This window comes from Balaenoptera borealis, assembly GCF_965194805.1.
Source record: "Balaenoptera borealis genome assembly, contig: HAP1_SCAFFOLD_1437, whole genome shotgun sequence".
Taxonomy (NCBI): Eukaryota; Metazoa; Chordata; class Mammalia; order Artiodactyla; family Balaenopteridae; genus Balaenoptera; species Balaenoptera borealis.
This window is the reverse complement of record NW_028122786.1, coordinates 35,052-58,356: the sequence shown is the minus strand read 5'-3', so window position 1 is coordinate 58,356 and position 23,305 is coordinate 35,052. Positions and strand designations below refer to the sequence as shown.

The following is a 23,305-nucleotide window of genomic DNA, read 5'->3' as shown; positions in this document are numbered from 1 at the left end:
TCTGCAGGGGGATTGGTTTTAGGACTCCCCATGGATCCGAAAATCCTCGGATGCTCAAGTCCCGTATGTAAAATGGTGTAGTACAGTCGGGCTTCCATATCTGCAGGTTATGGAACCGTTGGATATACAGAACTGACTGTACCTGTGATTTAATGGTATAGTGTTTTAGACATTCTGGTTTATAATTTAATATATGGAGGACATCTTCGTCTGACAATATTTGGAGACCTCATTCTTATTTATTTATTATTCTTTTTTTTCCTCCAAATTTGCTTTATGTAGTTGGATATAAATAAATGAGCACAAACTTAAGCAAGATACATGTAACAATTTAATAGAACCTGATACTCTTAATTCTTTCAGTGTTTCTCCAACTCATCATGGGGCTCGTAAGAAAAGTAACCAACATGGATACTACTACAGTTGAATGTCAAATCTTTAAGTGCTTAGGACATACTAAATCCTTGTATAATGCACTTATGAGGAACCCTTCAAGAGACTTGTGTTTTGTATGTAGCAAAAAGTGTTAAGAGTCAAATATTCAACTCAGTATAAAATAATAAGAAACACTTCTGATTTGTTAGGTTGAGATTGCTTCTCCTTTTACTAATGAATGATTGTTTTAGCTGTAATATCACTGAGCTGAACAAATATGTCACCTTGGAGTACATAAGGAAAAATAAACACATGCTAAATGGGTAAAACATTACAACTACATCTTTACTAGACCATCTCTACTAACGCTTCAGAAACTTAGAGATTTAGAGTGTTCTTACGTTAATTGCAAGAAAAATAGAAAGAGAGAAATTCCTTCTTTTTTGAGATCACAGCTGTGAAGTCGTGATTATACAAATTCTTCATTTGTGTGCAAAACATGAAACACATTTCTCTTAATTCTCCCTGCTTAGAATTGTCAGTCAACTAGCAGGACTTTCCTTCCAAGAAACAAGAGACTGAGATGTGTTTTATATAACTTCAATAACCTCAGCACTACAGTAAGAAGACATGCAGTATCCTTTTGCTGTGCTTCAAGACAACAGGGAAGGAGGTCACAGGAAAGAAGAAATCAAAATGGTTACAACTGAGAAACTTTTCTCAGTGTAACCATGGTGCCACTTTCATTTTTACATAAGCATGGTGGCATAATTCAAGCTCAATACATCAGAATTCTTAATATTTAAAATTTACCTTGACTTTTAATTATCACCATGTTAACAACCAAAATAATTTGACGAAACTCATAAGAAAGGGTAATGTTAATAAACCCCACTTTACTAGAGTTAGTTTCTGGACACATTAGCTCATTTTTTTTATAGAAGAGGGACAGTGAATCTCAGTTGGCTTACAAGCTAGGAGATCACTTTGAATTCTGCATTTCTTAACTGCAAACAGATATAGCACTTGTAACAGGTTATAACTGGTTTTCAGCTGGTTTTCAAGCACAGAGCCAGCCCCAACAGTAATAGTACACTATTGAAAAAGACCTAAGGCAATGAATTCCATTTCCAGTGGAAAGAAAGAATCGTATGGTCTTGGACAAACAATTCTGATGGTTTACTTAACAGTCACTTAGTAGTTCTTCCTTGCTCATAGAGCTTTATGACTTTTTTGAGGAGTGAAGCATTCAGCTTGAGTGGATAAATCCTTGTTAGGCTAAGACAATCATTATCATATCCCTCTTTGCCATGAATTGTCTTACGAATGGTCATATCAGTCTGTTTTGGCAAATGAGTAATTAAGGGAAGGCTGTTATTGTGCTTATGAGAATGATATTTTTCTCTGAGAAAAGATAAATAGGCATTAGGAAAATGACCATTTGGGCTCTTTTTCTGCTTCCTCCTTGTTTTGTGAGAATATGATATTTGGTTTTACAGCAGCCATCTTGTGACCCTGAGATGATCATATGCCAATAATGACAAATGGTAGATTAGAAAGAACCAGCAAAGACAGAAAACAGCAACATCAATAGTAACAACAATCACAGCAAAAGAACAATGGGACCTTAACTTGTGGAGTTCCTATAAAGTAAAAAATATAAGTGCTCTATGTTTATTCTAAAACAAAAAAAGAACTATGCAAACCAGCTTAAAACTCCTTTTTTTGTGCCAGTGTTCTAAAATGTGGCTTTTCATAAAACCTTGACCCAAATGCCAGCAACTTCAGAAAAGAATTTGGGTAGGGGGAAGAAGAAAGTTATCTCACTTAGGAAAAACAACCACTATCTTTATCCTAATCTTTGGCACACAGTTGAAACATATATAGCTGCTGTAACACTTTACACAATTCCTATGTACTGGAGGAATAACAAGATCTAAATAACAATTATATTTTTCAACACTGGGTGAAGGCTTTACATAAAAATACCATCCTCCTTTTTCCCCCTAAATTTCTAAAATATCACGTGCTTTTCCCCAACATCTGCAGCCGTTCAGGAATTTTTAGGAAACTTTCATGCATGATCTTAATTCCTAATCCCTGGCTCTTTGGGCTCAACCACAAAAGATCAAAACCACCAAAAATGATGGTTCACTTGAAGTCAGGTGAGAGACACTGGCTCAGTTAGTCTCGTAGGACAAAAGCAGTGCTGCATCAACTGTCTCCATGCAGGAGGGGCACGTGAAGGATCTCATCAGCCAGTCATCTGTACAGCCCAGGTGATCTGCATACACAGCAGAAATCAAATTGGGTTCTCATAAACAAAGTGCATCATACAGATCACACACTCCCCGATCTTTTTTTTAAATATTTGTTTTATTTTATTTATTCATTTATTTGGTTGTGCCGGGTCTTAATTGCAGTCGGTGGGCTCCTTAGTTGTGGCATGCAAACTCTTAGTTGCGGCATGCATGTGGGATCTAGTTCCCTGACCGGGGAACGAACCCGGGCCCCCTGCGTTGGGAGTGTGGAGTCTTTAGCCGCTGCACCACCAGGGAAGTCCCCCGGATCCTTTTTTCTGATCCATTTCTTCCAGGGTCATAAACTCCTTCAGGCTGATGCTGTATGAGGCCTATTCTTTGAGCTATCCTAATTTGCTCCTCTCAGCTGAGGTGCTAGGCGAGTCTGACTAGGTGTTGGATGAGAGACCAAAACTGGAACTTGATCCAGATATGGCAGCAGCAGCTCCTGATCCAGCTCCGTCCCCTTGCCAAAGCTAGCCCAGTCGGATTGAGACTTGTGAGGCAGGGAGATGTCATCCGAAGTGGGGGACTTAAGGCAGTTCCCCATCTTCCGGGGCTTGAGTGTGTGATCTGTGTGCTGTTTTGACAGTCTCCCAACCTCATTCTTTTTTTTTTTTTTTTTTTTTTTTAATTAGTTTATTTATTTATTTATTTTTGAATTTAAAAAATTTATTTATTTTTTATACAGCAGGTTCTTATTAGTTATCTATTTTATACATATTAGTGTATATATGTCAATCCCAATCTCCCAATTCATCTCACCACCACCGACCCCCGCCCTGCCCCGCTTTCCCCCCTTGATGTCCATACGTTTGTTCTCTACATCTGTGTCTCTATTTCTGCCTTGCAAACCGGTTCTTCTGTACCACTTTTCTAGATTCCACATATATGCATTAATATATAATATTTGTTTTTCTCTTTCTGACTGACTTCACTCTGTATGACAGTCTCGAGGTCCATCCACGTCTCTACAAATGACCCAAGTTCGTTCTTTTTTATCGCTGAGTAATATTCCATTGTATATGCGTACCACATCTTCTTTGTCCGTGCACCTGTCGATGGGCGTTTAGGTTGCTTCCGTGACCTAGCTATTGTGAATAGTGCTGCAGTGAACATTGGGGTGCATATGTCTTTTTGAATTATGGTTTTCTCTGGGTATATGCCCAGTAGTGGGATTACTGGGTCATATGGTAATTCTATTTTTAGTTTTTAAGGAACCTGCATACTGTTCTCCATAGTGGCTGTATCAGTTTACATTCCCACCAGCAGTGCAAGAGGGTTCCCTTTCCTCACATCCTCTCCAGCATTTGCTGTTTGTAGATTTTCTGATGATGCCCATTCTAAGCGGTGTGAGGTGATACCTCATTGTAGTTTTGATTTGCATTTCTTTAATAATTAGTGATGTTGAGCAGCTTTTCGTGTGCTTCTTGGCCATCTGTATGTCTTCTTTGGAGAAATGTCTATTTAGGTCTTCAGCCCATTTTTTGATTGGGTTGTTTGTGTTTTTAATAGTGAGCTGCATGACCTATTGATATATTTTGGAGATTAATCCTTTGTTGATCGGTTTATTTTTTTTTTTAAGGCTGCATTGTTCCTTTGCTTACTGATGAACATGTACAAGTCAGAAGTTTTTGATATTATAAAACATCAAAGTAATGAACATTCCTGTGTGAACATCTTTGAATATATATGCTTTGTCTCAGTTAACTTCACTCAGAATGGGACTTCTGCATCAAGGAGTTTATGCCCTTATGCTTTTTGTGGGTGTTGCTACACTGTACCAATGTATGGTTGTTCATGCAGGAAATACGTATTGAGCATCTGTTATGTTTAAGCACTGTGCTGGGTGCTAGCAAAAAGACTTGAGAAATTTTGTGAGTGAGGAGACTTGACCTGCCTGCCCTTTGTGAATTCTAGCAGTCCAGAGAGGGAATAGCTATTCAAGAATCACACTCTGCATGTAGAATTACAACTCTGACAGGTGCCAAGGAGAGGGACATGGTACCATGAGAGCATATTTTAGGGAGGATTTGATCTCATCATGGAGATTAGAGAAGGTTTAGGGATGTTTCAGCTGATATCTGAAGGATGAGTAGGTATTAACCAGATAGGGACGTTGGGGAGAGATTTCTGAGCATAAGGAATAGCAAAAGACCCTCTAAGAGGAAAGCATATGCTGTGTTGGAGGAACTGGCCAGGAAGGTGGGGCCGTTGGGGGAGCATGTCATTATAATGGAGCTGCAAGTGTGGGTAGGAGCTCGATCGTGCAGGCTTATGTTTAAGGTTTCAGACTTGAAGAGTAATAGAAAACCATTGAACTATTTTTGTTGAAGGTGAGTGTGTGGAACATACCCAATTGCATTTTCAACCTATCGTTTTGCTACCGAGTGGAGAATACACTGCAGGGAGAAAGAGTGGAAGCGAGGAAGCAAGTTAGGAGACTTGTGTAGAAATTGGGCATAATGGTGGCTTGGACCAGGGTATGGTGGTCATTTTGGTGGAAAGATGTGGACAGATTCTAGAGGTATGTAGGCAGTATCATTGTCAGCACTGGTGGTGGGTTGAGGATGAGGGTGAGGGAGAAATAGCTGTCAGTGATGGTGATTCCTAAGTTTCTGGCTCCTGTGGTTGGTTAGATAGGGTTTTTTAGATATGATGTTAATATTTGTCCTAATTTGTCTTTTGTTATTTGTTGGTTCTTGATGAATACTCTTGTCATATTAAGTCTCCTGTTTTTAGTGTACAAAGCATTTTGACCGAAACTGACCGTTGTATGTTATCAGATAACTTTTTAACATCTGCCAGTTTGGTCCTGTATTTTATTCTCTTTCATTTATTGATTAAATTGTTGTATTAATGTAAATAACTATATTAATAGATTTTCTAAAGTTGCGTTATCCTTGCATCCTTGGTCCTTGGAATAAAGCCTGTTTTTTTTTTTTTTTTTTTTTTTTTTTTTGGCTGTGTTGGGTCTTTGTTTCTATGCGAGCGCTTTCCCTAGTTGCGGCAAGCGGGGGCCACTGTTCATCGCGGTGGGCGGGCCTCTCACTATCGCGGCCTCTCTTGTTGCAGAGCACGGGCTCCAGACGCGCAGGCTCAGTAGTTGTGGCTCACGGACCCAGTCGCTCCGGGGCATGTGCGATCTTCCCAGACCAGAGCTCGAATCCGTGTCCCGTGCATTGGCAGGCAGATTCTCAACACTGCGCCACCAGGGAAACTCCGGAATAAAGCCTTTTTGTAGTCATGGTATATATCATGCTTTAATAATTATTGATTAGATATGCTGATATTTTCTTAGGATTTTTCTATCTGTATTTGTAAAGCACAATTGGACCTTTTTTTGCAAAAACTTGATTTTCTTTCCTTTTTATTTACAAATGACTCGAATTTTGTTGTTTTGTAGATATTTGATTGATGTAGAAGGCATGTGGCCAGATGATGCAATTGAATGTAAGTATAAGGGTTGTCACTACTTTTCCCTTGTTATAAAATTTGAAGGGAGAAATGTAAGGGAATTTCTCAAATTTTGGAAAAATAGAAAAGTCTGTAATTCATTTGTTCTGACATACGATAACCTTTTACCAAAAGTTTATAAAGGGATGTATCTGGAAATAGCAAGATATAATAGCCTGAATAATTAGTCAGTGGATTTCAGCATTTTTTTTTTCTTTTTAAAATTTATTTAATTAATTAATTTACTTTTGATATTATATCCACTGCCCCACCAAGGAAGTCCCTTTTTCTTCCTTCCTTCTTTCCTTCCTCCCTTCCTTCCTTCCTTCCTTTAAAGCTCCAAGTCATTTAAAATACATGACTTCTTACTAAAAATCTCCAGTTCATAGAACCAAGGGGTTTATAACTTCTCCTTTAAAAGTGATATTCCTGGGACTTCCCTGGTGGTCCCGTGGTGAAGACTCTGCGCTTCCAATGCAGCAGGCGTGGGTTCAACCCCTGGTTGGGGAGCTAAGATCCCACATGCTGCGCAGCCAAAGAACTTTTTTTCAAAAGTTATATTCCTGTATTATTGACTTTAGTGGTTTAGATTTTTTTTTTAATGTTTAGAAGATTTCAGTTTCTTTACCAGGAACAAACAAAACGTAATGTAAAACTAGTTTTGCAGAAACGATTTCCATCATTCTCTTCTTCCCTTTCTCCTGCAGACTGGTGTTTTATCTTTACAAGTTCTCCGTCATTCCATAAGAAAGCTGCTCGTCTTCTGGTTTCATAAGAGATGGTGAACAGTGGTAAAATATCCAGTTGACCGAAATTTCTAGAGTACACTTCAGGGAGCGAATGATGGGGTGGAATGTTGGGGCAGAGTGAGAGATACAGATTCTGGTGAGACTGAGAGTCATGCACAAAAATTACTGGGCTGTGGTGAAGGGAGAACAAAACTAAATCAGGTTCCTGCTGGTGGACAGGAAGCCAAGATGAAGAAGAATGGTGCGTAGCTAGGCAGTGTAATTAGGCCCCTAAGTGCTGTGTCTCCTGATAGTAATTATGAACAGAAACCAAATAATAGTTACTAATAACATGGAGGTGACCAATCCTTGAGAGCTGAGGCAGAGAGAAGGAAAGATGGCATTATGCCTTGTCTCTGGTGCCTTGAGTTTCCCAGGCTGGTTTGTGACCAATCTTGGGTGAAATCATAACTAAGTCATTTCTGCTAAGGTGATCGGCTTTCGTGGGGTCCTTTCTCTGCACTCTGTCCAATGGTAAAGCCCACTGGTTTATGCCTCCTGGAAAACAGTTATTCCAAAGCAGTATAAGTGAAGCATTGATGAAACAGCCATGAAGAACATGTTTCCACATGGCCTCGCACCACCTTTTCAAAGTGCTGTAAAACTTTTTTCATCCAAAAATCAGTAACAGAAAAGGATTGGGATCAAATCCCGTACAGAGGTAGTGTAAGAAAAAAGAGAATAAGGAGCAGAATAGCATGTCTTCAGACAATAAAATCAAGTTGGAAAAGACAGGTCCACAAAACAGATCAAAACTGTAACCTATTATTTCAAAGTGGGCTAAAAGATGTTAGGAAAAACAATGCGAAAGATGAAAGAACATGGATCGAGGAGGGAATGGGAAGTTATTGTTTAGTGGCTATAGAGTCTCTGTTTGGGATGGTGGAAAAGTTCTGGAAATGGTAAATGCTGATAAATGCCACCTATGGGTGTTTGGTTTTAGTTGATCTTCTTCCATGAAAGGGTTTGGAGAGATTCAGAAGCTATGCTGCTGCCTCCATCTTTCTGATGTCCTGCTCAATCTTTTGACATAATTATTTTGAATTTGCACAGTGGTGATGGTTGCACAGCATTGTGAATGTATTTAATGTCACTGAATTGTATACTTGAAAATGGTTGAAATAATAAATTTTGTTTTATGTATATTTTACCATAATAAAAAAAAGATGAAAGAACAGCATAAACCAGAATTAGGTAAGATGATAGAACTCAAGACAGAATTCAAAATAAAAGAAAAAAGTTTCAGAAATGAGGACTAAATTTAAAATAATACAAGAGTGGGGACTTCCCTGGTTGTCCAGTGGTTAAGAATCCACCTTGCAGTGCAGGGGATGCAGGTTCGGTCCCTGGTTGGGGAACTGAGATCCCACATGCTGCAGGGCAACTAAGCCCGCACGCCGCAACTACTGAGCCCACGTGCTCTGGAGCCCACGCGCCACAACTGGAGAGCCCACGAGCCGCAAGGAAGAGCCCACGCACTGCAACAAAGAGCCCACGTGCTGCAACTAATACCCGACACCTCCAAAAATAAATAAGTTAATTAATTAAATAAATTAAATAAAATAATACGAGTGAATGAACATAATGGATAATGCCTTAAGAGAAACAAACAAGAAGAGGAAAAAATTTTTTTAAATCAAAAAGAAGATAAAAAGAATTTTAGAGAAATGGCAAACATAACAGATAGGCAAGAAAGAGTCAGGACAGCTCTGAAAAGAGAAATATAAATACGTATAAGGGGCTTTCCTGGTGGTGCAGTGGTTAAAAATCCTCCTGCCAATGCAGGGGATATGGGTTCGATCCCTGGCCCAGGAAGATCCCACATGCCATGGAGAAGCTAAGCCCGTGAGACACAACTACTGAGCCTGTGTGCCACAACTACTGAAGCCCACGCGCCTAGAGCCCGTGCTCGGCAACACGAGGAGCCACCGCAATGAGAAGCCCGCTTGCCGCAACTAGAGAAAGCCTGCGCACAGCAACAAAGACCCAAAGCAGCCAAAAATAAATAAATAAATACATTAAAATATATATATACGTATAAGAATCTGTTATACCATAAAAGTGACATTTCAAATCAGTGGGACAGATTAGTCAATAAGTTGTGATACATAAATGTTGGGGTATAAATATTTCTCTGGAAGGATCCACAGCACGGCCAAAGCAGATGTCTCTGAGGAGGGAAATGTGTGGCTGGGGAACGTGGGGAAAAGGGTCACTTTTCATTGAATACCCTTGTGTACCTTTTCTAGTGTTCTGTCATGTGAATCTATTACCTCTGAAGTTTGCCTGAGTTCAAACCCCAGTTCCCCCAATTGCTAGCTCTTAATCTAGGGCAAACTCTTCACACTCTCCAAGCCTCTTAATCTGTGAAGTAAGGTCAGTAACTCAGCCTGGTGCTGCCTGGCACAGAATAAACTCTCAAAAAATGGACATTATTAGTGAAAAAAACCCAAATGCCCATCAGTGGATGAATGGATTTTTTTAAATGTGGTGGATATGTGAAATATTATACAGCCATAAAAAGGAATGAAGTACTAACACATGCTACAACATGGACGAACTTGAAAACATTATGCTAAGTGAAAGAAGCCAGAGACAGCGGTCACATTTGTATTATTTCATGAAATGTCCAGAAAAGGCAAAACCATAGCAACAGAAAGCAAATTAATGGTTGCCAGGGCTGAAGGAAGAGGGGATGAAGAGTGCCTGCTGATGCTTAAGGGGGCTTCTTTTTGGGGTGATGAAAACGTGATGGGTTAGATGCCGGTGATGGTTGCATAGGCTTGTGGATGTACTAAATGACACTGAATTTGCAGTTTCAGAAGGTGAATTTTATGGCATGTGAATGACATCTCAAAAAAATAATTTTGAAAATGAAAATTGCCCATTTTCCCATAGTCACTATCCACTGTCTCCATCTCTCCCTTCTCCCCACTGCATTCCTTTTCACGCCCAGCCCTGCCGCTCTCTCCCATCGTCACTCCCTCGAGCTGCCCCACGAGGCCTCCCAGGGAGCCTCTGAACCCCTGGGCGCCTGCGTCCTGTGGCTGTTGGAGCTGCTGCCCAGTGCGCGTGCCCCCACCACTCTCACCCGTGAGAGTGGACGCTTCCGTCGGATTTTTTCTCATGCGTTTCAGTAGATGGTGATGTTTACAAAAGGCGGCACGTGCCCTGCTCAATGGAGGAAGCCCCTCAAGTTAATATTTAGGCGCGTGCAGAAGTTTGATCTCGTCCACCAGTAACCTCAGGATGCTGTGCTCTGAAAGCCAGGTTGGCCGCCTACGGGCATCTGCAAATACAGAGGACTTCAGAGGCATTTGGGCCTCAAATTGAGTCCTTGTACCTCCACATGGGATGTGACCTCAGCCCTTTGCTGCACCTCTGTAAGTGAAGTGGCACAGGAATACCGGCCTTGCCTGTCTTTGCCAAGGTTAACTGAAGAGCGCATTCGCTCCCCTCGTGCTTAGGTGTTGAGTACATCGTGATTTACATACCAGGCCCTATTCGTGGGCCTCCTGATGCAGCAGTTCCCTTGGCTCTGCCCCTGTCGTCAGCTGCCCCTAGGATAACTCTGAGCCCTAGCCACTTCTCTGGTAGATTTCCCTATTCCCCCACTATAGTCACACCTGAATAAGGCAACTCAGACCTTTCAGAGATGTGTCCTGAACCTCTTGTTTTCTGAAATACCTATCTGGTGGTTGTGAGACTTAAGGCCAGCGTCCCCGAGAGACTTTTTCTATTTCTCCTAGTAAACCTAGACTCATCTTCTGTCACCTTCAACTCTACTCCAATTGTGTTCTTTCAACCCAGACCTCTGACCCTGCTTTTTACTTCTGCCATTTCATCCTCACTCCTGCTTCCTTTCCTAAATCCATACGTCTCTTTTGGCCTTCCTAGCCCTGGGCCAAGTTCCTTCCTCTTTGCTCAGTTTTTACCCCTTTCCTTCATTCTCCCATCCAACTTTCAGTCCTTCCTTTCTCACGCCCCAGTTAGCAGCATCTCAAAATTCTTAAGGTTTATTACTCATCTATTAATTGTATTCCATTTACTTATTCAGTTCTATACCTATCTTACCTATGTATGGAAGAACAGCTGGTAGCCAAGGTGGCACCAAGAATCCTAGCAGCTCTCACTTGACGTATCCGTAGTAGACAGCAATTTCCATTTCTTTTTCCCTCTCAGTGAAAAATTGCAGCTTCCCCGAAGAGGTGTATCTGGCAGCATTCTCCCGTTGTTGTTGAGCCCGCCTCTTCATGGCCTCTCGCTCTGGCCTCTGCTCTTGTTCGATGGGCTTTGACATGACTGGCTCAGGCACGTTGGGTTCCCTCCATGGAACTCGTTGCTTGCTGAAGTCTTGGCATAGAAGTTGGGTTTGGAGCTTGGATGGGGACTGGCGCTTAGTCACAGCAGGGGGAACAGGCTTCCCGCTGGAGAGAAGCGCCAGATGAAGTTTTGTAGGGTGCAGGCCTAAGAGCAGCAGACTGAGGGGACACGAGGCTGGGTATGGTTGGTCCAAGCCGGTTGGGTTGGGTTGGTCACAGTTGGCTGAGCTGGTTTGGCGGGACCTGGCAGAGAGGCAGGAACTGGCTGGGATGAATTGACTGCAGCAGGTTGAGCTGAGTCAGTAGAACCAGGCTGGGCACGGTAAGCCCCAGCAGGCCGATGTGAGGCCAGAGACTGTGGCCTCCGAGGAGCGGGTCGAGCTTGAGGCTTGTCCCAGGCAGAAAAAGGCAGAGGTATCAACTTGACCTTCCCAGGAGGAGGCCGCTCATACTGGGATGAGGATAGACACTCTGTTTCAGCACTGCTGACTGGTTTCTGGGCTTCGACTTGAGTTTTCTCAGCACTCTTACCCTCATGTGGGGTATGCCGCCATGGCTGGATGGCTGGGGGTCTTTGGGGTTGCTTGAATTTCCCAAGAGCCGACAGGAAGAGAGCCCAGTTTTCTTATCATCCTTCTTCCCCAGCGCATGAAGAACCTTCACAGACTCCAGCATGCGCATGCCTAGGGAGGTTCGAGGCTTTTTAAAGCTCAGTTTGGTGTTTTTTTCGCTTCGTCTCGGGAATTGTTGGCTTCTCTTCTGCCTTGACTTTGTTCCCTGACTGCTTGTTCTCTTCAGCCTTGTTTCTTCCTCTGGTCCTTTTGGTCTTTTCCTGCCCGTGGCTCTTAGTTTTGCTGATCTTTCTGGATGCAGCTTTCTGAGGTTTGCCTTGAGAGTGCTTGGCCGTGTTCACAGGAGCCCTGTCACTGACTGCAGCGTGGCATGTAACCACTTCTCCCCCTAACAGGCACTCTGGATTCTTTGGCTGGATTTTGGCCTTGGGAGCGCCACTGATAGGCTCAGAGGCTTTCTGTTTGTTCTTCCTGGGTTGATCAGAGGGAACCTTTATGACACTTGGCTTTTCCTGCACCTGATTCACCTTAAAGGCTCTGGCATCTTTGGCTTTGATCCCGTTGGGACCTTGGGATTGATCAAGATCTTTCAAAGAACTAAAGAGCTGGGGAAGGTGAATATCCTCCGCCAGTGTAGTAATGTCTGCAAGACCACTGCTGGATTCGATCCCATTTTCGAGTGTCCCTAGGTCCTCACGACTCAGGCTGTTCTTTCCCAGATCAGCATTTTCAGAACCAGGCTGCTCCTCTTGGCTGAGGGGATCGGTGCAGGCCAGCGGCTGGTGAATATCAGGGATTCCTAAAGGGAGTAGTGGAGGATCTTGGTTTTCTTTTGGGATGTGTTAGGCATCCAGAATCTTTGAAAGCTTGGTTTTAATATCATCCACGTGCTTACTCTCTATTTGTCCCTGGCTTGGAGCTGGAGGCAGGGCCAGGAGACGCCTGGCACTCTGGACTGGAGCTGTCACTGAAATGTCCCCAAGTTCAGATGCTGGGTTACTCTCAAATATGTGACTGTTTCTGCTACTGCAGGACTTGGGGAGTTCTTGAGTTTGTGTCACACAAAATGTCTGGCTTGGAGGTTGCAATCCCAGGGAATTTTTCATCACCAGGGATGTCTCCGTCACTACAAAGGAATCAAGGTAAAAGTCCAGTCCCTGGTAAGTGAGATGCTCCCGCTAAACTCCAACACAGCAATCATGTACCGTTCAAGGTACATGATTGCTGTGTTGGTGTTTAGGGGCAGGATGGGCGAGGCATTTCTAGTAACTCTTCTTAAGGATCATGGACAATGCCCTGTGCTACGAGATAAGCGGTGACTGTTGTAGTTCTTACTGGTGATCATTTCATGTCACTGATTCTTGGCTTTCTTTGTATTTCATAGGATTGTTATAAGTCCAATACAAAATGAGTCTTATTTTTAAAAAACTAAAGTGTTTTACAAAGCCTAGCATTCTCATGTAGAGTCTTTCCAATTCTCCCCACTTTCCTGAGAGGCTAAGAACACTTCACACCATGAACTAGGAGAGGGGGTAGAGCCCTTTCTGATGAAATACATCAACAAAGACAGAGTCTTAGCCTGCTTGCTCTCTGGACAGGATCTCGGACCACAAGGTCTTCAATCCTGGTATAAATGAAGGAAGTGAGGACAGTTCAACTGGCACTCTCATAACAAGAGTTCTGAAACACCTTCCAAAGAGACTGTAGCAGTAGATCAGGGAAGGGAATGCTACAGTGTGGTAGTACAGGGGGAATGATCGGCTACAGCAGTGAAAAATGTGGTACCTATTGGTGTGCTCTCGGGGTTCTTGTACATGTAGCATAGATGACCTTTACAGTGTCCCTCCCACCTTCCCACCTGCATTAGGTGTTCTGTTTTTTTTTTTTAATTTGTTTATTTATTTTTTGAACTTATTTATTTTATGTATTAATTTTTTTGGCTGCACTGGGTCTTCATTGCTGTGCACGGGCTTTCTCTAGTTGCGGCTAGCGGGGGCTACTCTTGGTTGCGGTGTGCGGGTTTCTCATCGCAGTGGCTTCTCTTGTTGCGGAGTATGGGCTCTAGGCGCATGGGCTTCAGTAGTTGTGGCTCCCGGGCTCTAGAATGCAGGCTCAGTAGCTGTGGCACATGCGCTTAGTCGCTCCACTGCATCTGGGATCTTCCCTGACCAGGCCTCGAACCCGTGTCCCCTGCCTTGGCAGGCGGATTCTTAACCACGGCGCCACCAGGGAAGCCCTAGGTGTTCTCATATAGAGTCTAAAAACAGAGAGCACTGAGCGAAGGTAGTGCTTATTAAAGGCTCAGGATCTAAATTCTACCTGTCTGTACACCACTTCCCAGCTGTAGATTTGACCCCATTTTTGAATGCTGACCTCATTCTTCAACTTTCTTGCTGTTTGTGGGGCTTGCACTTTGGCATTTTCTTAAAAGCTAAACATAAACTTACCATATGACCCAGCAATTCCAGTCCTGCGTATATATGCAAAAGAAATGAAAACCTATGTCCACAGAAAAACTTTTACAAAAATGTTCATAGCAGCATGATTCACGTTATCCGGAAAAAAAAAAAAAAAATGAAACAATCCAAATGTCCAACAACTGGCAACTGGATAAACAAAATGTGGTAGAGCCATACAATGGAATACTAACCAGCAATAAAAAGGAGTACTGGTACACACTATAACAAGGATGAATCTTGAAAACATCATGCTAAGAAGCTAGATGCAAAGACTAGATATTATATAATTCTATTTACATGAAATGTGCAGAAAAGGAAAAAGGCAGATTGGAGGTTGTCTGGGGCTGGGAATGTGGATTGATTGCAAACAGGTATAAGGGACTTTTCTGGGTAACAGAAGTGTTCTAAAACTGGATTGTGGTGATGATTGCACAGCTCTGTAAATTTACTAAAAATAATTGAATTGTATACTTAAAATGGATGTATTTTATGGTATGTAAATTAAACTTCTATAAAGTGTTTTAAAAATCTCTGTAAAGATATGCCAGAACAAGTCACACTGAGTAGCTCTGGAAAGGAAAGATGGGTGCCTGGGAAACGGGAGAGGGAAGACACTGTATCAAATACTCCTTTCTATATTTTTAATTTTGTACCATGTATTGTCAGTTTAAGAAATGAGAATAAACAAAACAAAAACTTACAAGGAAGAGTGTGGCAATAAAGGTTTAATGGCTTTGGTGAGTTCAATAGGAGTAAAACATATGTTAGGCCATAGAAATGTTCTAGCTTACAGAAAGGAAGATGATAAATCCTCTGTCACCATCTGAAGCACAACATGCTTAGTTCAAAGGGACATGCTTAAAAACAGGATGTCAACAAATAGACCCAGAAGCTGTCAACTTAGGAAAGGGGAGTAGAAAGGATGACCTGTGAGAAACGGTTCAAAGAGTGAAGACCTGAGGGAAAATACTTCAGGGAAGGAAGTGGGGACCTGAGAGGTAGAAGATTAGGTCTCTTTTGTGCCTTCAGAGAGCAGAACTGGAAGCAGAGCCAGGAAATCTAGTACAGGCAGATTTTGGATCTTTTTAAGTTTTAAAACCTTTGCCAGCTGGAGCCTTAGACAAATGGAACAAGTTGCCAATGAGCGGCAAGTGAGTGGTGGAGCTGTTGAAGCAGAGGCTGGAGCACCCTGTGGAGCAGAGGCAGCGGAAGTGTTGACGGTCCCTTCCGAGAACGAGTCTGAGAACCTCTGGCACTTCCAGAGGACATGGTATGCACCGCTGGGTGTAAAGCACACACGTTTACATCTGATTAAATGAGGGAGGAGCCTTGGTGTGTGTGTTTCTGCTTCTAGTTTCAATCTTTCTGATTAAGTTCATTCCTGCCTATAAAACGGTAAACATTTAAAAATAGAAAATAGTCTAAAAATAAATTCTTTCTCAACAAAATGTATCTAGTTAGCCCTCTAGGATGGTGAAAATCAAAAGGACAGACGCCAACAAGTGTTTTCAAGGATGTGGAGAAATGGGAACCTTCATACATTGCTGCTAGGAATGCAAAATGGTAACAATACTTTGCATAACAGTCTGGTAGTTCCCCAAATGGTTAAATATAGAGTTAACTGTATTATCCAGAGTATATCCATTCATCGGCATATGCCCAAAAGAAATGTAAAATACGTCCACACAAAAACTTGTACATGGATGTTCACAGCAGCTTTGTTAATAGTAGCCAAGCAGTGGAAGAAATGCAAATGTCCAGTAACTGATGAATAGATAAGTGAAATATGTGCATTCATACAGTGGAATATGATTTGGCCATAAAAAGGAATGAATACATGCTACAGTGTAGATGAACTCTGAAAATATTAAGTGAAAGAAGCCAGTCACAAAAGATCACATGTTGTATGATTCCATTTACATGAAATGTCCAGAATAATGAAATCTATAGAGACAGAAAGCAGATTAGTAACCACAGCCGGGGCAGGGGCTGGGGCAGGGGTGGGAGATTGGGAGAAATGAGTGACTGCTAATGTACATAGGGTGTTTATGGTAGGTGTTGAAAATGTCTTAAAATTAAACTGGGGTGACGGTTGCACAGCTCGGTGAATACACTGAAACACACTTAACTGTACGCTTTAAATAGGTGACTTTTATGGTATGTTAAGGATCTCAAGAAAGCTATAACAATGTGTTTATTCATGTACGCAAACTAAAATACATGTCGATTATGAAGCCTTATTTGGAGAAAAAAGCTTCTCGGGCTCTCTGTTCTTACATCTTCTGTTACTGAATCAGGGGTACAAGAACAATGGAAGGTGACCAACAGCGTCATTTCCATTTAACAGTGGACAGTCCCAACAAAAATGTGGGCGCTGGGTATTGTACGTTTGGTGCAGTGCTACACACACTACGGCTAGCACTAAGTGCAAACCGTCAGAACCGTGCCGTCACGCTAATTTGACTTCCACAGATTCAATCAATAACCACAATTCACAGGTCTGCACTGTGTGTGACAATTTGTGCTGAGGACCCACCATGGGATAGAACATAGAACTGTTGCTGAATTCATTTACAGATGCCGTCGGTAAACCACAACAATCCACTTTCCTTAGTCCGTGGGAGAGTCTCAGGCATTTCCTCTAATGATCTCATCATCCCTTAGCGCCTGGATGTGAATCAACCCACTCTGTTCTCTGCAACTGGGCTTACGCATAAAGATTGAAGTGACTACAAGTCAACTCACATTATCAGCTACCATGATTTAAGCTTTCTGTTGCAGAGAGTCTTGAAAGGAGATACACACTGGCTGGCTTCTTCTGTTATAATTTCTATTATTGTGAGAGTAAACTCACCTGTTAATGCCTTATTACAACTGGGGAAAAAGTAACTGCCACCATCTCAGAGATGTTTCAGGCTTTTTGTAGTACTTTTTAGTTTAATTAAAATCTAGGTGAAATTCATTCCCGTGTTCATTGATCAGACAAACCATCATAGAGACCCAGGGGGGGAAAAAGAAAAGCTTTTCAATTAAATAATGACTTTTTAGGTGGAAACTGAACTTAGGAAAACATCTCTAATATAGGAAAAAGGCTGTATTTTCTTACATCACCTTATACAGCTATTCTTCATGTATGAAGATTGTTATTGCTGACCTTCTGCCGGCAAGGTGCCTGCTGAAAGATGCTTTTCTTTCAGAAAAATGGGTTTATGCTCATTTATTTATAACCACTAAAGTTTAGGACCAGAGATACACATTGATAAGACAGAGTCAAAATTAGAAATACAGTCGATGGCACCAAAAGACAGTCTTTTCTTGTGAAAAGTTTTTAGATATGCACCGTTCAAACTGGCAACTGGCGTTTCAGTACGAAAACGTACTAGCTCGTCTGCCCCCAAAATAACATTTTGACGTAGATTTAATTCTGAAAGGCAAGATTAGAACTTCTAAAAGCAGGAACTAAGGTGATAACTGTCTAGTAGTCACCATCAGAAAATCAGAACTGGTCAATTACTTCTGCAAGTATGGTAGATGATAACTCTAATATATCCTCCCCCTCAAATCAAAAATGCATTGCGCCTGCAGAATGGTCCTCAGAAAATTTCTTTTCATACATGAATGAGTAAAGATTGCAGAGACATAACGAATCTGAATAATGCCAAAATTCCAGGCCATGAGACTGTAGAGTTAAAATGTAATGGAAGTACTTGTCATTAGAACCGAGGTCAAGAAACTAACAGGATGGTAAGGTTCCCAGATAGTGGCTGGGTTTGGGGTAGAAAAGAAAGAAAATCAAGAGCTAAAGCCCTCAATATACAGGAAAAACTGGAAGGTTAGCAAATGATCATTAAAATCTTGTAGAGGGTGGTAGAGCTAGATGACTTAAGTCCCAAAGGATTTTCTATCAGGTTTGAAAAATTATGGTCTGGAAGTGACCCTCTCACTCTCTGCTTCTCTGCATTCTCTGAAATCTTTCCTCTTAGCTTTAGTATTTGTGAGGATTATGATCACCTTTTTTACATGGATGGCTCTAAAATCTTTATTCCACTCATGACATACTCATGAGGTCATACGTAGCTATGTTTTTAGATAGTTTCACTTGGATGTTTTGATCTAACTTCAACTTTAATCAATAAAACTCCTTCATATTTCAGTCAGAATTAGTTTCCTCTTCCAATCTCTCCATTTTGATAAGGTGTTTGCATAGTATTTTAGTTGCTTTGGGTAGAAATTTCAAAAGAACCACGGCTATTAATTACCAAGTCCAAGTGATGAGAGTCCAGCTTAGTTTCTTCTCATAAATTAATTGATGAATATCACTTTCTTATTTAAAAATCTCTGCTGACAATTAGCTAAACATTTGGCAATAAAATTATATCTAGACACACAAAATAAATTCCATGTGGATTAAGTGTTTAAATGCATTGCCCTCCACCCTAAATAAGTATTAAAAAAAAAAAAAAAAAAGGAGAATACTTTTTTATAATCTTGTGGTTGGGGACATCTTTCTTAGCATGGAAAAAAGAAATAAAGAAGTTGAGTACACAACAATGCTATTACACTATTAATACAATATCAATAATGCTCAAGAATTAATAAGAAAAATTCTTCAGAGAAAAATGGGCAAAGGATATAAGCAGCTAATTCTCAAAACAAGAAATGTAAAGAGCAATCTCTGAAACCTAATATTTAAAAAATGCAATTTAAAGCAATGAGTTTTTTCACACATTAGATTAGCAAATATTAAAAAGACTGATACTACCCATAGTTGGCAAAGGAATGAAGAAACACATCCTCTCATACTTTTGGTGGGCACATATATTTGTACAAAATTCCCGGAGGGCACATAGTTAGAGGTGGGGAGGTCTACAGATTACTGACAGTCTTTTAAATTTCTATTATTAATGATCTACTTAGGATTTAAAACTTCTTGGTCAACTCTGTTAATTTATATTTTCTTAGAAAATCACCCATCTAATTTCGGTTTTAAAATATATCAGCCTAGGGCTTCCCTGGTGGCGCAGTGGTTGAGAATCTGCCTGCCAATGCAGGGGACACGGGTTCGAGCCCTGGTCTGGGAGGATCCCACATGCCGCGGAGCAACTAGGCCCGTGAGCCACAACTACTGAGCCTGCGCGTCTGGAGCCTGTGCCCCGCAACAAGAGAGGCCACGACAGTGAAAACCCCGCGCACCGCGATGAAGAGTGGCCCCCGCTTGCCACAACTAGAGAAAGCCCTCGCGTAGAAACGAAGACCCAACACAGCCAAAAAAATAAAATAAATAAATAAATAAAATCCAGCCATTCATATTAAAAAAAAAAAAAAAAAGGAAAAAAAAATATATATATCAGCTTAAAGTTGCATACAGTAATCTTTTTAAAAAAAACACTTCTTTGACTGTGGTTATACCCTTCCATACTATTAGTGTTGATCCTTTTCTCATGGTCAGAATAACCAGAGATTTGGTCTATTTTTTTTTTGAAAGAACCAGATCTTGGTTATATCGATCAATTCTGGGGACTGATTTATAGAATGCTTATTTCAATTGTTTCCTAGTTGAGTTTGTTGAACTAAAATATCATTGAAGGCTATACATTTTCCTCTCAATATAGATTTAGTCACATCCCGTAAGTTTTGGATATGTGCTTTTACTGTCATTAATGAAAAAAATTCTATAATCTCAATTTTTAGTTCTCCTGTAGCCCAAAAGCTTAGACTGTTTTAAAATGTTTATTTAAGGAAAAAGTTATAGTTGTTAAATTCCAACCTTATTGTACTGTGGTTAGAGAATATAAGCTTAGTTAGAAATGTTCTACTTTGCGGATTTATCAACATTTTGCCTAAATGTACAGTTAATTTTTGTAAATATTCCGTGGGCATTTGGAACAACTGTGGCTGCTGTGTTTTGGGAATAAAGTTTTCTATAGATACTTTAAATCAAACTTCTTAATATTGCTATTAAAATCTTCCATATCTTTTATCTGTTATATGTCAAAATCTGATAAAAACAATGAAAATATCCCATTCTTGTACTTTTGTCACGTTGTATATTGTAATTATGTCTGGATGAACATATGAATGCACTCTGGTTGAAAGCACAGCAGTAATTTTGGAAGTCTCTGAAAGACTCTTTCTTCCCTTGGAAATTACAGAGTGGAGATAGGGTAGATTCTCAAGACAAGTAACATTTAATTAGAAATGACCCCAAAACGCTACCTTTCCATGGTATAGAAACTTGTATTTCTAATCCGGAAAAACTATAAATTATTGGCAGAAAGGTGGAAGTATAGGAATTTTCATGCATTGCAGGTAGGAATATAGACTGGAAATTAATTTGGTACTAATGTAGAAAATTAAGTATACATATAGCTTATGATCCAAGATTTCCACTTCTGGGTCTGTGCAACAAAGGTAGTCTCACAAGGTCCATAAGGCAATATGGACAAGGATGTGCACTGCTGGTGTTTTGCCTTGTTGGGAATTGACGGCGACCTGGGTGTCCATTACAGGGCAAGTGCATAGGTAGATTGGTAGATGCACTCCATGGAGTACTATGCAGTGATCAGAAACCTGAATTAGACGTGTGTATAGCAATGTGATGAATCTTAAAAATACAAGCTTAGTGAAAATAACAAAAGTAATGACATACCTTTTATATACATTGAAAATACATGACAACACAGAATACATATTTTGTAAGAACTCTTGTAAGCCAAAAGATATTTACATAACAAGGCCAGTTCCGACGGGAGGACAGGAATGAGGATGGGATATGGGAATGAAATTTTAAAAAGAGAGGCCATGAACCTAGGAGTATACTTAACTCAACTCTTGGCAGCTGAAGTTAAAAAAATTTTTTTAACTTTATCTTGGCATAGAAACTGCGTACTAATTCTATGCTTTCGCTCTGCTTCTAGAAGGATTTGTTATGACTAGATTGGAGGTTCAAACAGGTACTTTAGGCAGAAACTAGAACACAATGAAAAGCTTGAGAATTCTCTCTTCCAGCTCATAACTAACGTTTTATGTTTGATCAGTCTGGCTGAGGTCACTTTTTAATTAATGTCACAAAGAAATTTTTATGGTTTCATAGTAGAAAAGATGTGCTTCTTGTTTAAAAAAAAACATGAAAAATTTTTTTTAAAAAAAGTATAATCCCATAATCTTAAAATAATCTGCTAATATTTAATTTTGATCCAGTCGTATAAATACATGTAAATATTATATCTTGCTTTTTACCTCTTAGCATATAATGAAATGTATCCTTGGGTTCCAAGATACTGCTTTGGACTGTTGTTTCTCTCCATATATGTGTGATTGTGAAGAGTGATACGAAATTAGCCTGTTTTATAAAAATGTAAGAAACACTGGTAAACATTTAATTAAATATTACTAAAGCTCTCATTTTATTCTCTCATGGAGGTCTCTTTGTTTGGTAGTTAGTTTGTGTTGTTCATTTGCCCCACTGCTGAAAACGTGGGCAACTGGAAATAATGAGAGGTCAAAAATACAGAGAAATTATTCATCTTCAGCTTTTTCTCTGTAAACAAAAACTGTTAAATATGGCTTCTTTTGTACTGACAGTAGTAAACTATCCCTTTTCTTTGATCCCAGTATACACCCAGACATTGAGAGAAAAAGATGGGAAAGGGAGGGGGAAAGAAAGAAAAAACAAGAAGGAGAGAGAGAAAGAGCACAGAGACAAACACAGCAAGAACATGAGAGAAGGAGAGGAGAAAAGGAGTAAGCAGAAGAACAAGAGAGCTACACAGCAGAGACAGTGAGACAAGAGACAGCATGGGGTGGGGTGGAGGAGAGCACAAGTGCACAGAATGCGGGTGCACAGAGGCAGAGAGAAAGAACACAGAAGCAGACAGGGTGCAAAGACACTGTAATAAGAGAAAAGCATGAACTATAGAGCCTGGGGACAGCCTGCATAGACACAGCAGAGAGAGGCACAGAAAGAATGAGTCAAAGAAAGAGTAGGTGTAATCAAAGGAAGAAGGGAAGAACAAGCAGGCAGTTGCACTTATTCCCTTATATTCACTCTTAACCCCTCAAATGTACATGTCCTGGGTACACATGTTCAGGGGGAAAAAAGCATTAGCATATCTAAGGAAACCTGGGTTAAAGATAAGATAGGCAGTTCCAAAAAGAAGAAATACGGTCGATCAACACACAAAAGAAACTAAAAACTCCATGTGATTAAAGAAACGTGGATCAGGATAGATACCATATTTCTGGCCAATGTGGCAAGTATTAACAAGGATGCTGTTGGCAGGTATTGACCAAAATATTATTGCACATTACTGGTGAACAAATAATTGAATCAACATTTCAGAAGGACAATTTAGTAGTGTGGCTTAAACATTTTTAATGTGCCTACTTGGTAACCCAGAAATTCCATGTTTAGAAATGTTTCTCAAGGAAATTGAAAAATTCAGAAAGATGTAACAAGACTACCCATCGAAGTGCAGATTATGATAAAGAAAAATTCCAAAAAAACTTAAATATCTGTCATTAGGAACTAACTAAATATTATATTTATACAATGGAACCCATAAAGCTATTAACAATGACTACATAAATCTTTATTTACTGCATAGAAAGATGTCTATGATATACTAAGTGCAGAGCTTCAAAACAATACATATATTGTATTCATACATATACATAGTATGTATTCATACATATGTATTCATACATATACATAGTATGATTTCATTTTTTTGGACTGTTGTTTCTCTCCATATATGAACATGATTTTGAAGACTGGTATGAAATCGGCCTGTTTTATAAAAGTGTAAGAAACACTGGTAAACATTTAATTAAACATTAATAAAGCTCTCATTTTATGCTCTCATGGAGTTCTTCATTTGATATTTAGCTTCATTAGATTGCAGACCTAATAAAATAGATCCAAGATAGGCAGTAGGTATGTGAATCATAAAATATAAACCTGGAAGCTTATCTGTAATGTTAATCACGACTATTTCAGGATGGTGAGAATTATGGGTGATTTCCAAGGTCTTT

The 23,305-nt window shown here is 40.3% G+C and overlaps 1 protein-coding gene and 1 pseudogene across 2 annotated transcripts in view; one reads left to right on the top strand and one right to left on the bottom strand.

Annotated features, from left to right (window-relative positions):
* LOC309622060 (uncharacterized protein) overlaps positions 1 to 14,396 on the top strand; it is a 72,258-nt gene extending 57,862 nt beyond the window's left edge. Inside the window, exons 8-9 of the mRNA XM_082409250.1 lie at positions 6,082 to 6,128; positions 6,839 to 14,396. Coding sequence (XP_082265376.1) covers positions 6,082 to 6,128; positions 6,839 to 6,906 — 115 coding nt within the window. The 3' untranslated portion in view covers positions 6,907 to 14,396. The remainder of the gene's footprint in view (positions 1 to 6,081; positions 6,129 to 6,838) is intronic.
* LOC309622061 (RING finger protein 11-like) lies at positions 1,267 to 4,161 on the bottom strand (annotated as a pseudogene). Its single transcript has 2 exons — positions 2,937 to 4,161; positions 1,267 to 2,722 (listed from the first exon to the last, which is right to left on the bottom strand). The product of its transcript is annotated as an RING finger protein 11-like (transcript).
* Positions 14,397 to 23,305: the final 8,909 nt, after the last annotated feature.